At 38.6% G+C, this 16,729-nt stretch overlaps 2 protein-coding genes across 4 annotated transcripts in view; one reads left to right on the top strand and one right to left on the bottom strand.

The window, feature by feature from the left end:
- Positions 1-809: 809 nt before the first annotated feature.
- On the bottom strand, positions 810-8,819 carry CEP19 (centrosomal protein 19). 3 transcript variants are annotated; one of them, XM_068546509.1, is made up of 3 exons: positions 8,344-8,819; positions 3,125-3,324; positions 810-2,502 (listed from the first exon to the last, which is right to left on the bottom strand). In XM_068546509.1, exons 2-3 carry the CDS (start codon positions 3,252-3,254, stop codon positions 2,141-2,143), a joined length of 492 nt encoding a protein of 163 aa, XP_068402610.1. In that variant the 5' UTR covers positions 3,255-3,324; positions 8,344-8,819; the 3' UTR covers positions 810-2,140. The 3 variants fall into 3 exon arrangements, with proteins under 3 accessions (XP_068402610.1, XP_068402612.1, XP_068402613.1); XM_068546511.1 differs by having other exon boundaries at positions 3,125-3,321; XM_068546512.1 differs by lacking the exon at positions 8,344-8,819 and adding an exon at positions 8,137-8,283.
- PIGX (phosphatidylinositol glycan anchor biosynthesis class X) overlaps positions 8,413-16,729 on the top strand; it is a 32,155-nt gene continuing 23,838 nt past the window's right edge. The window contains exons 1-3 of the mRNA XM_068545656.1: positions 8,413-8,550; positions 8,663-8,855; positions 11,629-11,692. Coding sequence (XP_068401757.1) covers positions 8,413-8,550; positions 8,663-8,855; positions 11,629-11,692 — 395 coding nt within the window. The remainder of the gene's footprint in view (positions 8,551-8,662; positions 8,856-11,628; positions 11,693-16,729) is intronic.

The raw sequence follows: 16,729 nt of genomic DNA, 5'->3' as shown, positions 1-16,729 counted from the left end.
AACCAAGAACTATTTTCCTTAATAAATAACTTTTTACAAATCCATAAGAAAAAAACAAGTAACCCAATAGAAAACTGAGTGGGCATAACATTTTTTATGTCATAAAAAATGGCTTATTTCATAAAAAGTGTATGAAGACGCTCAGTCTCACTCATAAGACATACAAATTAAAACTATGAGATACCATTTTTAAATTATAAAATTGACAAAGATCAAGTTTGATAACTCTGTCAATGAGCATGTGGGGAAAACAGGTACTCTTACGTATTTCTGATAGTTTAAATTGCTACAACCTTCATGGTAAGTACCGTGTGTTGGTAAAATACACTCCAACATCATCTCCTACCATTTTTCTTTTGCTCAATCTGTATTAGCCACATTGGCCACTTTACCCTTACTCAAATATACCAAGCACACTCCAGCCCTGGGGGCCTATGCACTTATCATTCTCCGCTACCCCTGAAATGCACATCAAATTTTCCTTACCTCCTTCAGGCCTTTGCTCAAATGCACCTCTTCAGTGAGGCCTTCTCTGAAGGCCCTATCAAAAATAGTGGCGCCCATACCATCATTCTGTTTTTACCCTGTTTTGAACTCTGAGCACTTATCATATGACATTATTCTATGTATATTTATTGTCTCTCCCCTCCAAGCAGACCGTAAACCTTGTAAAGGCAAGGACTTTGTTGTGCACACTGCTGCATCCCCACACTCTAGAACAGTACAGGCTCAGCATGTTGTAGGTGCGTATTAAGTACATTACTGAATGAATGAATGAATGAAACTCTTTGGAGGACAATCTGGCAATATCTATTAAAATTCAGGATGCACATACCCAGCAATTCCCCTCCAGGCGTCATTTTTAGTTCAGCAAAATAGGGAATGTACAAGGTTATTTATTGTGGTATTGCTTGTAATAGTGAAAGGGGAAAACAGCCTAAGGTCAATTTTTAAAATGTATCATCTACATCTATACAGTGAAATAGTATGTAGTTATGGAAGGATCTCCAGTACTGAAAATTGGTTTGCTACCTTTGACAAATATACATTTGAGACATGGCCATCTTAAGTCCTTGGTGATATCACTATAAGAATGATCTCTTTAATGAGGCTTTTAATGGTAAAGAGAGTAGGGATGGACAGGTGGAAAGAATGAGTAACTTTTATAGCTTTATTTAATGGGTATTAATTTCCTTGCAGAAAACAGGATTTCTACCAATAATATTCTAATATGAAGAAAGATATATCTGTACATATATAACCTTGTCCAACAAAGATCTTCTCTTTGGAGATACAAACTCATGAATAGGCCTAAACTGGCCGTACATATGTTCATTTATTATGGGTAGATTTCCCATTTTACAAACAAACCTCTTATTTATGGGAAGAGGTTCAGGGTTTCAGAATGTCTTTAGTACATATTTCCTGATACTGGGGCAGGGGGATGGGGCAGAATTCCCCTGCTATCCATCAGATTACATCCACTTGAAGCTGCAGGGCATTCTGCAGGGGTACTCTTCGACTCCAGAGTTAAATAGATATAAAGACAATGCATAAAGGATAATCCCCTGGCAACCATATATGCCCTCTGATCTTATCAAACTATAATTTGCTTACTGTTCCTCAAATAAAACGTTCTAATTCCTATCTCTTTACCAATCCCCTGCAACATCCCCCTTTTTTTCCTCCCAGTTTAATCTGGAATCCTATATAAGCTTCTATCCAAATACTACCATTTCAAGGGCCAGGCAAAGTACCATCTTGCCACTGAAGGACAAAGTCCTCCCTGACTATTCTACCCTACCGTAATCTAGGTTCTGATCCTCTCTAGCCTTTATCAAGCATTTGGATCTAATGCTGCCTAATACCATTAAACTAGCTTTTCATAAGCTTTTGACTTATCTTCCAATTAGACTGTAAGCTCCTTAAAGGCAGATTCCTATATTCTGTTTTCCTTATATTCCATATGCACCTACATAGTAGATGCTCTACATATCTTTGTTTTGAAAAGTAACATGGTCAATCCAAACGTGAACCAATATGCATAGTGTTCTTTACAGATTTTTCTACAACCAATCTATGGTCTTGTATGAACATGGATTTTCTACTACCCGATAATTTTTGTTTTAGTTTTTGGTTATCAGGACTCGTCAGCTGACTCTGTGTCCCAGCCACAGGACTGTAGTTGTTCGTCCTGTGGGAACTCCACTTCAATGTCATAAACAAAATTTGGATCATCCTTCTTCTTCTGATTTTTCTCAAAAAGTTCATCCATGATGCTCTTCCTTTTGGCAAGTTCCTTGTCATCTAGTTTGTTCAGGTCTTCCTCAGGATCAATGGTTGTTTCCCGCTGAATTTGTTCCATTGTTTCTGCCAAACTCTGCCCCCACAAGTAACCTCGTAAAAAACTGAATAACTTCTCTAGTTGCTTCAGGGATACCTGCTCCAGGTAACCCTTGTGTCGTGGATTATTCTTTAATTGTTCAGCAGCTCTGCTGCAATCTAGGAGGGAGAAACAAAACTATTATACCACACGCAACACCACAGACTATTCAGGGACCACAAGTTACTGAAACCATTACCTGTCATTATAGTCAACTAGCTAACTGGCTTTTGGGAATGAATTATTTCACAGAACTATTTCTTTATATACAGCTTTGAGTGTGATGGGGGAAGGAGGGATATATTTTTTATTTCTGTAACTTAAAATCACTTTGAGGAGATGTTAAATACTTTCAACTGGAGAAAATGTCTGAGAAGAAAAAGTAGTATTACAGCTTTAGATATTAGTACTGGTATCAAGAAAATATCAAGATTCCAAATAAAAAACACATTTGGAGGGAGAGAAGGGAATTAATATTACTGAATAATGCTATCTCATTTAACCCACACTGCAGATCTCAAAGGGTGGGATTATCAATTTCCTTTTACAGATTAGGAAACTGATGCTCACCAAGATTAAGTAGTTTAGCCAAGATTTCACACCTACCCTGACAGTCATGACTTGAACCTTGGTCGGTCTAACTCTGAAGGCCATGTCATTCCATTATATGAGACTCAAATCGTTCTTATAAACTGACTCAGTGAATATTTAAGATAGGAGGCAAGATAAAACATAAGATACCTGAATACTTTGAAAAGTTTCGGACTGGCATGATGCGCTGGCGACTTTTCCCCTTCATTTCATTATCATAGATTAAGATAACAGCCGGAGGCTGGAACCTAATTCCACATTTCTTGGCAGTGCACATCATTCTCACATACACTTCACGGTAAATCAGAGGAAATCTGATGAAAATGTGTCAGTCGCGTAATGACTTCCTGCTAAAGGGGAAAAAAAATTAAGTGTTGGATAAATCACATTCTCCTCTACTTTTCCTCCCCAGCAGATCTGAATCTACTCCAGTTCTGGAGATGCATAGTCAGCTCAAGCTCAGTATTTCAAGAGCTACCTGGAAAGTTCAGTTTGGCCCCAAGTTATCTTTAGTCTACAGAATCCCTGGTTCATTGAGGGGTGTAGATTTGTTCACACATGAACCTAGAAATGCAGTTCAGTTTGGATCTCTTAGTGTACTGTACTCTTAACCAAAGACTGTATATGAACCTCTGAGTCAGCCCAAGAATCAACTTACAGGATCTTTTTTGTTTACCAATTAAACAAGTATGTACAAGCACCCTCTATGTCAACATACTAAGAGTTTTTTAATCTTACACATTATGTCCTGATGGGTTCACTAGACCAGACCTCTCCTTTGTACTTCCCCAATCATTCTACTCATTGAGTTTTTTGTAACTACTTACTTTATCACTTTTCTTTTCCTTCTATTCTATATGCTCCATGAGGGCAGGGAACATATCCACTGTTCACCACAATATCCCCAGCACAATACCTGGACTGTAGTAGGTATTCCATTGTTTAATTCAATGTGTTAATAGAAGACACAGCCCCTGTACATCCTCTAAGTGTTCACAGTTTAGAAGTCTGATCAAAAAAGGCAGAATCAGCCTCCACATATTTGAGGCAATAAAGCTTACATGGCTTTTATTTCAACTTATTTGTCTCACTACATGATGTTTTTTCAGTTATAAGAAACATTTTATTTATTACTTTTTAATCTTTATTGGAGTATAATTGTTTTACAATATATCAGTTTCTGCTGTACAACAAAGTGAATCATCTATATGTATACATATATCCCCATATCCCCTCCCTCTTGCGTCTCCCTCCCACCCTCCCTATCCCACCCCTCTAGGTCGTCACAGTGTCGGGCTGATCTCCCTGTGCTATGCAGCAACTTCCCACTAGCCATCCACTTTACATTTGGTAGTGTACATAGGTCAGTGCTACTCTCTCACTTCATCTCAGCTTCCCCTTCCCCCGCTGTGTCCTCAAGTCTGTTCTCTATGTCTGCATCTTTATTCCTGCCCTGCCACTAGGTTCATCAGTACCGTTTTTTAAGATTCCATATATGTGTGTTAGCATACAGTATTTGAAACAACCATTTTAAAGGTTAATACTTTCCATTCCATCTTCCCTTCCCTGATCTCAATGCCAAAATATACTTAATTATAGGGACTGCTTTAGATATGACTATGATATTCTCAGAAAGATTTGCAAATGTCAAAGAACCTGGAGGTAAAGCAGCATAGGGATGATATCTTCATAAATTCAGTTCTGTTAGAGAATCACTAGGAACATGGTTACTTAATACATGTTCATTGTAGAAAACTGGGATGGGAGTGGGGAAGGGGGAGGAAGAAACATACAAAATAATCATCCCTGATTCCTTCCAGTCTTTCTAGGCATAGTTTTTTGTTTGTTTGTTTGTGTTTGGTTTTTTTTTTTGGTTTGTTTTTTAGCTATAGTAGTTTTTTTTTTAGATTCAACTCAAGGGCTACTTTTTATTTATTTATTTATAAATTTATGTATTAATTAATTTATTTATTTTTGGCTGTGTTGGGTCTTCGCTTCTGTGCGAGGGCTTTCTCCAGCTGCGGCAAGCGGGGGCCACGCCTCATTGCGGTGCGTGGGCCTCCCACTGCCGCGGCCCCTCCCACCGTGGAGCACGGGCTCCAGACGCGCAGGCCCAGCAGCCGTGGCTCACAGGCCTAGTTGCTCCGTGGCATGTGGGATCCTCCCAGACCAGGGCTCGAACCCATGTCCCCTGCACTGGCAGGCAGATTCCCAACCACTGCGCCACCAGGGAAGCCCTATAGTATGTTTTTATATCATACATACTGTTTCCTACCTTTTAAATTTTTACATTTTATTTTATGGAAGTATAGTTGACTTACAATGTTGTGTTAATTTCTGCTATACAGCAAAGTAATTCAGTAATAAATATAAATATGTATATTCTTTTTCATATGCTTTTCCATTATGGTTTCTCACAGGATATTGAATATAGTTCCCTGTGCTATACAGTAGGACCTTGTTTATCCATTCTATATATGATAGTTTGCATCTGCTGATCCCAAACTCCCAATCCATCCCTCTCCTACGCCCCCTCCCCCTTGGCAACCATAAGTCCGTTCTCTATGTCTGTGAGTCTGTTTCTGTTTTGTAGATAAGTTCATTTGTGTCATAGTTTAGATTCCACATATAAGTGATATCATATGGTATTTGTCTTTCTCTTTTTTACTTCACTTAGTGTGATACTCTCTAGGTCCATCATGTAGCTGAAAATGGCATTATTTCATTCTTTTTTAAGTCCTGCCTTTTAAATTTAACAACCTATGTAATTTTGCCATTAAATGTCTTTCTAAAATGCAAATTTTTATGACTGCAAATGTTTTGTCCTATGCATATACCATAATCTATATTATTCACCCCTTACTATTGGATGTGAGAATTTTTACTCTTAGGAAATGGATCATACTGTGTTGGCTAAAAAGGTCGTTCGTTCCATAAGCTGGCCCTAGTAGCGCTTAGTTGTCTTTAACTTCATTCGAAACAGTTTTGTTAGACTGTATTGTGAAAGCTGTCATATCAGTGTGCATTAAAATTGGTGAATTTTTGTGTAGCCGTTTTAATATAGAAAATAGGGAGGAAAAGCAACATTTTCGGCATATTATGCTTTATTATTTCAAGAAAGGTAAAAACACAACTGAAACGCAAAAAAAGATTTGTGCATTGTATGGAGAAGGTGCTATGACTGATCGAACGTGTCAAAACTGGTTTGCTAAGTTTCATGCTGGAGATTCCTCGCTGGATGATGCGCCACGGTCGGGTAGACCAGTTGAAGTTGACAGCCATCAAATCGAGACATTAATTGAGAACAATCAACATTATACCACGTGGGAGATAGCCAACATACTCAAAATATCCAAATCAAGCACTGAAAATCATTTGCACCAGCTTGGTTATGTTAACCGCTTTGATGTTTGGGTTCCACGTAAGTTAAGCGAAAAAAACCTTCTTGACCGTATTTCCGAATGTGATTCTCTACTTAAACATAATGAAAACGTTCCATTTTTAAAACAAATTGTGATGAGCGATGAAAAGTGGGTACTGTACAATAATGTGGAATGGAGGAGATGGTGGGGCAAGCGACATGAACCACCACCATCCACACCAAAGGCTGGTCTTCATCCAAAGAAGGTGATGTTGTGTATATGGTGGGATTGGAAGGGAATCCTCTATTATGAGCTCCTTCCGCAAAACCAAACGATTAATTCCAACAAGTACTGCTCCCAATTAGACCAACTCAAAGCAGCACTCGACAAAAAGCATCCTGAATTAGTCAACAGAAAACGCATAATCTTCCATCAGGATAACACAAGACCGCATGTTTCTTTGATGACCAGGCAAAAACTGTTACAGCTTGGCTGGGAAGTTCTGATTCATCCAACATATTCACCAGACATTGCACCTTTGGATTTCCATTTATTTCGGTCTTTACAAAATTCTCTTAATGGAAAAAATTTCAATTCTCTGGAAGACTGTAAAAGGCACCTAGAACAGTTCTTTGCTCAAAAAGATAAAAATTTTGGGAAGACGGAACTATAGAGTTGCCTGAAAAATGGCAGAAAGTAGTGGAACAAAACGGTGAATACGTTGTTCAATAAAGTTCTTGGTAAAAATGAAAAATGAAAAATGTGGGACTTCCCTTGTGGTCCAGTGGGTAAGACTCTGCGCTCCTGATGCAGGAGGCCTGGGTTTGTTCCCTGGTTGGGGAACTAGATCCTGCATGCCTGCTGTAACTAGGAGTCCACATGCCACAACTAAGAGCGCCCGCGTGCCGCAATGAAGACTTGGTGCAGCCGATATAAATAAATAAATAAATGTTTTTAAAATGAAGAATGTGTCTCTTATTTTTACTTAAAAACCAAGGGAAATTTTTGGCCAACCCAATATATAAAGAACTGTGTTATCAAATTATTGTGCTCTGCCTCTGATCTGATGCCATGATCCCACTCCACCTCTTCTTTCTTCTTTTTCTTCTTCTTCTTTTTTTTTTAAAAACAAATACTACTCCCAGTTCACCTCACTAAAATTTGTTCTGTTAGTAAACTTCCTAGAAGATCCTACTGAGCCCAATAAAAATTCCATACACTCAAGCAAATGGCTGTATTAATAAATGATATATGCAAGTGATGCTCAATAATGTAGTTTTATGACTACACTCTTTTCTTTTAAAAATTAAACTCTTATTTTTATTAAAGTAATGTTTGTATTCTGTTTAAAATGTAACATAATTCTATGAGGCTTATAACAAAAAACTGTTGTCCTCTCCCCTTCGCCTCTCCATAGGTAACGAGTTTCAATTCTTTTAAATGTTTCTTCCAAAATTTATCTTCATATTTCTCAACAGCATGCTTATACTGCTCTCTTCAGTTTTAGGTAGTATCTTCTGACATCTTTCCTCTTTAAGACATCCATCCTAGAGCCCTCCGTTCTGTTCCAATCTGCACTGGATACTCTCCAGCTCTGTTTATATATTCAATTCATGAAGACAGACGACACATTTACCCAGCATTTCTTCCTAGACATTAATACTTTTCTCCTCAAGGATCGGTGACCTGCATAATCCTGCCAAGCATCCCCACAGCACCTAAAAGTGTACGGATTTTGCCATCAGGTAGACGATCCTCTCCCTATCCACGCCCCCACCAGTGCAAGACTGACTTTCTTACCCATAGAGAAGTACAGAAAATGCATCTTCTGCAGGTCAGCGACTAAAATCTCCGTGAGGGGGTGTTTCCACTAACCGTAGCGCACCTAGGAGCACTAGACTTTGAGGCCAGGCACAGCCTGGCGCTGCAGAAAGAGGCGACAGCCACAGCTCCGCAGCCGTGACTGTGGGGTGAATTCCCCAGAAGGAGGCCCGCATCGGCAAATACCTGGAATTGGAGGTGGACGTCGGGAGCTGGGCTAGGCTGTTCCCAGGACACCGCGCGGGACTCGGAATCATGCTGGAGGACCGCGGCGCGGCCCCTAGAGCAACTGCCCTGGCATACGTCACGGCGCTTGCGCAGCTCCTCGCTCCGCCCCCGACCGGGAGTGCGAGGGGCGGGGCGGCGAGGGGGCGGGACCGCGGCCTCCTTGACGCCAGAACATTCCGGGGCCGGGGATGCGGGGAGCAGGGTAACGGGTGAACCGCTGGCGTGCGCGCAGCGAGTCTTCTGTCCCGGTCCCTAACTCCGTGACAGCGCGCTCTAGGAGCGGTGTGAGGCGTGCGCAGGTTCCTCCGACCGCATTTTGTCCCCGCGCGCTCTTCTGGGGCGCGCGTTCTCCGGCGTCCTGGCTCCCCCGGCCGTGGCCGTCCGGGCGGTGGCCTGGCTACTCCTCTGGGAGGCGGCTGGACTCACCTGCTCGCCAGCCATAGCCTTCAACACCACCCCCACCGACGCTGGTAAGGGGAAGGGCGGGGCTTCAGGGGTGAGGGCGGGGTTTAGGGCCGAGAGGGTGGGGAGCATTCCAGGCTCCCCAGTACTCTCCCTTCCGCGCTTTACAAAGGTACTTCTCGCGACCCTAGAACTGTGGGGAGAGCTGCAGGAGATTAAAAACAAAGGCTGCAAGCTTCCTGCTACTCCCCCCGCCCCGCCCCGCCTCTTCATTGCTTTGTGGCTGCTTCTGGTTCTCTGGAGAGTCGGGCTTTGTCTTTCTGAGGAGGGACTGGCCGCACTATTACTAAAATATTGTAAAGTACAGCCGTGAAGCGTCTTGGGGTGCTCTTGGAATGCGTGAAGCTTCTGACCACTGCGGGGCCAGCAAAGCCTAAGTGTCCTATGAGGTGTGAGAACCCCAATCTAGAATGCATAGATTGTATGTATTGTCCTCGGGGGACGTGGAAAGGGGAGGAAGACTAGTTTCGTTTTACAAACATTTTTGATAATGGACTGGATTGGGCTAGGGTTTCTTTATGACTCAGGGCTGGGCAAGCGAGTTGATTCACTTCTTTGGGCCCGAGTCTGTGGGCAGAAGTGCTGTGCTAGGCGCTGTGGATCCAGCCCTCGTGGAGCTTGCATTGCAGTAGGGGGAGATGTATACAGTGCAGTAGTAATTACAATAAAGTGACAACGTTTGATAGGGAAAGGAAAGTCAGTACAAATCAGGTGAGTTTCTCTGTCTTTAAAACGAGGATATTAGACTAGTATCTGTCAGTCAGTGCAGTTCTGCTTTTGTGTTTACATAGTAAGTTCCCAAATTTATTTGAAGAAAGGATTACTAGGCCAAAAAGAATTTTTAAACAACTGGACTTATATCTGAAGACTCTTCCAGCACTGGCACTTTGTGATTAAAAAGGGGTCAATTTCCAGAGCCAGTTCAGGCCGCAATAACCAAATAAGGTAATATTTAAGAGGAAAAATCTTGAAGGTGCATTCAGATGCAACAAATTCACTCTGAAAATGGTACCTTTGGGGACTTCCGTGGTGGTCTGGTGGTTAAGAATCCACCTTCCAATGCAGGGGACTTGGGTTGGATCCCTGGTTAGGGAACTAAGATCCCACAGGCCCCGGGGCAACTAATCCCCCGTGCTGCAACTACTGAGCCCGCGCACCACAACTAGAGAGAAGCCCACGCAACGCGAGGAAAGTTCCTGCATGCCGCAACGAAGGTCCCGTGTGCCACAACTAAGACCCTACGCAGCTAAATAAATAAATAAATATTAAGAAAAAGAAAGTGGTACCTTTGCCATAAAAATCATAAATAATCTAGTATTTGCAATACTGTTTGTAAATTAGCTTTTCTACTATCCCAAGATGAATGAAATTTACTATTCTCTAGTGTATATCCTGATAGACTTTAAGCCTATTAATCTGACCTTTTTTCTAATTAATTTATAGGCAGATATAAACCCTTACCTCCACCTCTATTAAAATTAAACATTGAAGAAATATCTGGATTTATGCAAGAGATATTCTGTAAGTTGCTTGGGAAAAGATGATATGTGCTTCTCCAAAGCAATTAAGGATTTCTTTAAATAGCTAGGAGAGTGGAAATACCTTAGGCTTTAAAAGTTGGGCAGATCTTGCTTCTAAATCAGTTACTTACCTAGTTGTGTGACCTAGACAGTAACTGTTTATAAGTCAGAGTTTCCTCCTGTGTACAAATGCCAATAATTTTGCCTGCCTGTTTAGCTAGACTGTGAAAGTTAAAATACATGTGAAAGCCCCAAGTAGAGAATCTGTCATATAGGTATTATTTAATAAATGTTGTCTTTCATACTTTTTTCCTTCCTTCCCTAGTATATTCCAAATGTTTCCATCTCCCTGTCATGTTTTTTTTTTTTTTTTGGATCTTCTCAGGAATATATCTAATGGACTTAGCATCATACAGTAGTGTATGGTTTTTCTGTATGTTTGTTTTAATATTCTTCCCACACACTTCCAGCTTTTGAAAATGGAGTAAAATTCCATAGCAAAGTGCCTGGGCAGAGTTAGTGGTCATTAGTAGCTGAATTTTTAACTTTATGAGACTGACACTGAGTAACAGTTTTAATGTCTGAATTCTGCATGGAGTCAGTATAGTGAGATTTCTGGTTATTCTAAGTTTATAAAGGAACCCTTTGAACCTTTCAAAAGCCTCCAGTTTTTGTTGTTTCTTTAAACTCTTTCAACGTCTCCACAAGGCGTAGTGTACCATCCTCTCAGTTTTTGCTATTTGTGGATGGTAGAATATAGAAGTTGCCAGTTTGTATCTGATACTCAGTTTCAGTGAGCTAGGATTAAAATTGAGGTTTCCTGGCTCTTTGGCCATTCTGTTGTTTTTGGTGTCCTGGGATCACCTGAATAAAGTAATATAAATAGCAAACACTTACATAGAGTGCTTGCTATGTGGTTGACCCTGTTCTAAGTGCTTCTACATATATTATTAAATTCTCATGACAACTAGTAGAGAGAGAAACTGTCTTGCCCAAAGTCACACAGCTGTTAATAGACAGACTAGGGTTTGAAACTAGCCAATCTAACTCCAAAGTTAGGACTTTTAACCCCTATGCTGTACTAGAAATAGATTTATGTGTAGCTCAAATTGCTTAAGTTTTAAAAGTTTTTGTTTTGTTTTTAGGTTGGTTAGATTTTCCAGGCAATTAAAGCCTATTCAAACAATTATTTTCTGATTATTTAAATATTCTTTCATTGAGTGCTTATTTTGTTTAAAAAAAATTCTTTTCATGCTTATAGGCATAAGGGCCACTTGTTCTGAAATTATTTTGAGGCAAGAAGTTTTGAAAGATGGTTTCCACAGGTAAGTTGCCCATTGACTTATACTTACATCAAAATACTGTTTCAATGTAATTTAAAGCAAAAAATCAATAGTTGAAAAATGGATAAACTGAAAAAAAATCACGTGCCTTCTTAAAGTTATAAGTGACAGATATGTGGTTCATAGTTTGAAATAATGATTAAAATAACAGTGGAGAAGAGAAGGAGAAAACAAACATTTATTATTTACTACACATATCTATTATATATTTATATAGCCAGAAGCTATATATACAGTATTCCGTTTAATCTTCACAGTGATTGTAAGATAGATGATACCTTTCTTGTATTTCAGATGAGGGACTAGGGCTCAGGGAATTTAAATAATTGTGTAGAGATTAGGGTGGTAGAGCTCTGATTCAAATTTATGACTATCATACTCCAAAGCCACACTCTCAAGTACTAAGATATTATACCACCCTAAATCACTATTTCTAATTTACAAGACTTGGTTCCAAAGACCAAACTATTTCCAAAATAGAAACTATCCTCAAAAATTAATATTTGCTAGTATTAAAGATATTTAAAAGACTGGTAAAATGTTGTGGAAACTGTTCCATAAGAAATTCCCAAACTTTAAAGCTTCTCAAGGTGGTCACTTTGAAGTTATTATCAGATATTTGACTTATAAATTCTGATACATATATTTTTTAAATCCCTTCATTTTATAAGTCACCTTAAACTAAAACAACTCACTCTCCTCACTCTTCAACGTTAGCCTACAGGTGAATGGCTAGGAGGTGTAGTAGAAAGAACTTGGTTTTTCTGTTTGTTTGTTTTTAATTCAGATAAATTTGGGCTCAAAATGTAGCTCGACTATTTAGTATCTGTGTGGCCTTATCAAGTTACTTAAGTCATTGCTCCCTTACTGATAAATGTGGGTAATGATAGTATTTCCTTATTAGGGTTGTGATGATTCGATCGGAGAATATGTGGAAAGCTCCTTAATGTAGTGCTTGTCACATAGCACATACCCAGGAAATGTTAGCTGTTATTATTAATAATGAGATAGGTGATCAATCTGGGCAGTACAGTTTCAAAGAGGAGGTGTGACTATTAAGTATAAAACTGATTTTGGGAGCGAATTCACTTCTGAAGGGAGTTTTTGACAGAGTTCCAGACACATTTTAAGCAATATCAGGGTAATTATGCCAATTATATAGCTTCTCTCTTTAACATAATTGGAATGTATTTTCAAGAGGAATGGGAGATAACTGATTCCAATAAGGAAGAAAGAAGTAACTGAAGAGATTATCGTGACAACAAAAGTAGCTGTCCAGTTCTAAGTACCGAGGATAAAAAACAGGATATAAAACCAACAGTGAAGAGTGACAGAGCCCATAAGAATAGCTTCAGAAACTAGAAATCTCAGAGTTATTTGAGACCTTCAGAAAATGCCAACAATCATTTTTTAAAAAGGCTTTTTTAGTTATGTTTAGAGCAGGTATAGTCTTGAGAGGGTAGATGAGGAAATATTAACATATCATAGAAAGTAGAATTTGTTAGCCCCTCTTATTTCTGTCTTCTTGGTCAAGAAGCATTAATCCCACTCTGGAAAGGGTCAGGTGGTTATTGGTAGTAGGAAACCGAAGTGCAGAAAATGTAAGGGAATTAATTACACAAAAGGGCCTTAACGAATATAAATGAGTTTAGAGTCTCCCCTCTCTGATGAATTATATCTCATTGCAGTAGGAGAACTTGCTTAAACCATTGCTGAACTTCTGTTTATAATCTTTGGATGATCTGGAAGTTAGTTAGTTATTGTAGTTTCTGGGCAAAATTCTAGGCCAGATTACTAAAACGATGGTTTGTGAACACAGAATAGAAACTGTTGGTTTCTGGGGACTAGCATGAATAAGCTTTATTACAAGCTTATTTCTTTTATAGAGTTACTGGGTAGGTGGATCAGAGGAATGCTATAGCTATAGTATATCTGATTTTCTGCAAGTCTTTTGATGAAATTTACGTGTTATATTTGAAAACAAGATGAAGAATGTGAACTGGAAGGTAACACAGGTGAATAACTTCATAAAGATTAACAAATACATCCGACATGTTTTGGTTAATTGGTTGAATTCATCTTGGAGGGAGGTCCTGAAGAGTCTCTGTCTTTTTAAATATATGTGTTTTTTCTGATGATAAGATATTACATGTTCACAAATACATATATAGTATCCAGAAGAAAAGAGATAATAGATATAGTGTACTTTAGAATATATTTAGAAGAATTAAAGCAAAATATATATATAGAGATAGCTGTTCTTGATATTTTATAGAGGCAGAATGAAATAGTGGCTAACAATTTGGGCTCTAGAGTATAACTACTGGAGTTTGAATCTTAGCTCTTGCCTGAGTTACTTAGTCTCTCTGTGCTTTGCTTTCCTTTCCCTCTTTCTTTTCTTGAAAGAGGGAAAATATTTTTGTTTACTCACATGTATATACACAACTTTTGGATTTAATTGATTTTTATATTCTGTGATTAGCTTTTACATCACTAGAAATGATATTTTGGGGCAAAAATAGAATATAACAATGCCACAGAAACTATTCAGAATTCTTTCAGTGAATGCAAATTATTAGGAAAATAAACTGCTATATGTAAAATTACCTCAGACTACTTTAAAGAATAAAAGCCAAAAATATCTATAGAGATAGCTGCTCTTGATATTTAATTCTTGGAATTTCTGCTGTGTTCCTAGAGCAATGAGTTCATATAAATTTATTGATTATCTGAGAACCAGAAACTAACATCATACGTAAAGCCTAAAAACATTTCCCCATACTTTTTAAGTTGGAGATGACAATTTTTCTATGAAGAGAGTAACATGGGTATTTTACCCTAGTGCTTTGTTTTCTTACAGGTAAAATAGGAATTATAATAGTACTATTTCATAGTGTTTTTTTTTTAAATTATTTAATTTATTTTTGACTGCATTGGGTCTTCGTTGCTGCACGCGGGTTAATTTCTTTAGTTGTGGCGAGCGGGGGCTACTCTTCGTTGCGGTGCGCCGGCTTCTCATTGCAGTGGCTTCTCTTGTTGCGAAGCACAGGCCCTAGGCACATGGGCTTCAGTAGTTGTGGCACACGGGCTCAGTAGTTGTGGCTCGAGGGCTGTAGAGTGCAGGCTTGGTAGTTGTGGCACACGGGCTTAGTTGCTCCGCGGCATGTGGGATCTTCCCCCACCAGGGATTGAACCCGTGTCCTCTGCATTGGCAGGTGGATTCTTAACCACTGCACCACCAGGAAAGCCCCCATAGTGTTTTTTTTTTTAAATAAACTTCATTGAGTTTGACAACTATATACACCCATGTAACCATGTAACCAGTCAAAATATAGAACATTTTCATCATCTCCAAAAATACTCATGTGCTACTTGCAGTTATTCTCCCTCACCCATACCCACACTCAGCCAATCACTGATCTACTTCTGTTACTAGATAGATTTTCTGGACTTTTATATAAATGAAATCATACAGTATGTACTTTTTGATATCTGGCTTCTTTCACTCAGCATTATGTCAATGAGATTTAACCATGTTCTGTATGGCAGTAATTTGTTCTTTTTGTTGCAGAGTACTGAAATTTGTTTATTCATTCACATATCTATGGCATTGGAATTGTTTCTAGTTTTGGGCTATGATAAATAAAGCTATAATGAGCAGTTGTGTACAAGTCTTGGCGTGGACATGTTTTCATTAATTAATATCAATAAACAGAATTGCTGGATATATGATAGATAAATGTTGAACTTTTTAAGAAACTGCCAAACTGTTTTCCAAAGTGGTTATGCTGTTTTACATTCTCATCAGTAATGTATGAGAGTTCTGTTTCTGCCACGTCCTTGCCAGCACTTGATATGGTCAGTCTTTTTAATTTTAGACTTTCTGGTGGATGTGTAGTGGTATCTCGTTGTAATTTTAATTTGTATTTCCCTGATGAGTAATGATATTGAGCATCTTTTTGTGTGCTTATTGTCCACTAGTATATCTTCCTTTGTGAAGTGTCTCAGTCTTTTTTTTTTTTAATTGAAGTATAGGTGATTTGCAGTGTTGTGTTAATTTCTGCTGTACAGGAAAGTGATTCAGTTATACATATGTATACATTCTTTTTTATGTTCTTTTCCATTATGTTTTTCTGAGGATATTGAATATAGTTTCCTGTGCTATACAGTAGGACCTTGTTGTTTATCCATTCTATATGTAATAGTTTGCATCTGCTAACTCCAAACTCCCAGTCCATCCCTTCCCCTTGGCAACCACAAGTCTGTTCTCTATGTCTGTGAGTCTGTTTCTGTTTTGTAGATAGGTTCATTTATGTCATATTTTAGATTCCACATATAAGTGATATCATATTGTATTTGTCTTTCTCTTTCTGACTTGTGAAGTGTCTTAGTCTTTTGTCCATTTTTAAAATGGGTTGTTTGTTATTTTATTATTGAGTTTTAAGAATTCTAATTTTGTTGGAGTATAGTTTATCAAATTTTTTCTTTTGTGGTTCATGGTTTTTGTGTCCTGTGTAAGAAATCCTTGTCTATTCCAAGATCATGGAAATTTTCTTTTAGAAGTGTTATATGGAGTGTGATCCATTTTGAATTAATTTTTTTATATACTGTTACGTAAGGGTTGAGGTTAATTTTCCATATGGATATCCAGTTGATCCAGCATCATTTGGTGAAAGGACTATTCTTTCCTCATCAAATTACCTTGACACATTTGTTGAAAATTAATTACCTTATATGTGAGGAGCTATTTGTGTACTGTATTCAGACTATGGCCCATAGGCCAAATCCTGCTCATTTTGTACCACCCTTGAGCTAAAAATGACTTTTACACTTTTAAAGGTTGTTTAAAAAAAAGGCAAAGAAAAATATTCAACAGAAACCTTATATGACTCACAAAGCCTAAATAATTTTACTGTTAGGACCTTTACAGAAAATGTTTGCCAACCCCTGATCTGTATGTCCTGTAATGTACTATTTTGATAATAGATGTAGCTTGATGCTGCATCTTCAAATCAGGAG

The sequence above is a fragment of the Eschrichtius robustus genome, chromosome 6 (assembly GCF_028021215.1).
Source record: "Eschrichtius robustus isolate mEscRob2 chromosome 6, mEscRob2.pri, whole genome shotgun sequence".
In the NCBI taxonomy this organism is placed as follows: Eukaryota; Metazoa; Chordata; class Mammalia; order Artiodactyla; family Eschrichtiidae; genus Eschrichtius; species Eschrichtius robustus.
The sequence above is the reverse complement of the archived record's forward strand: the minus strand, read 5'-3'. Positions and strand labels throughout refer to the sequence as shown.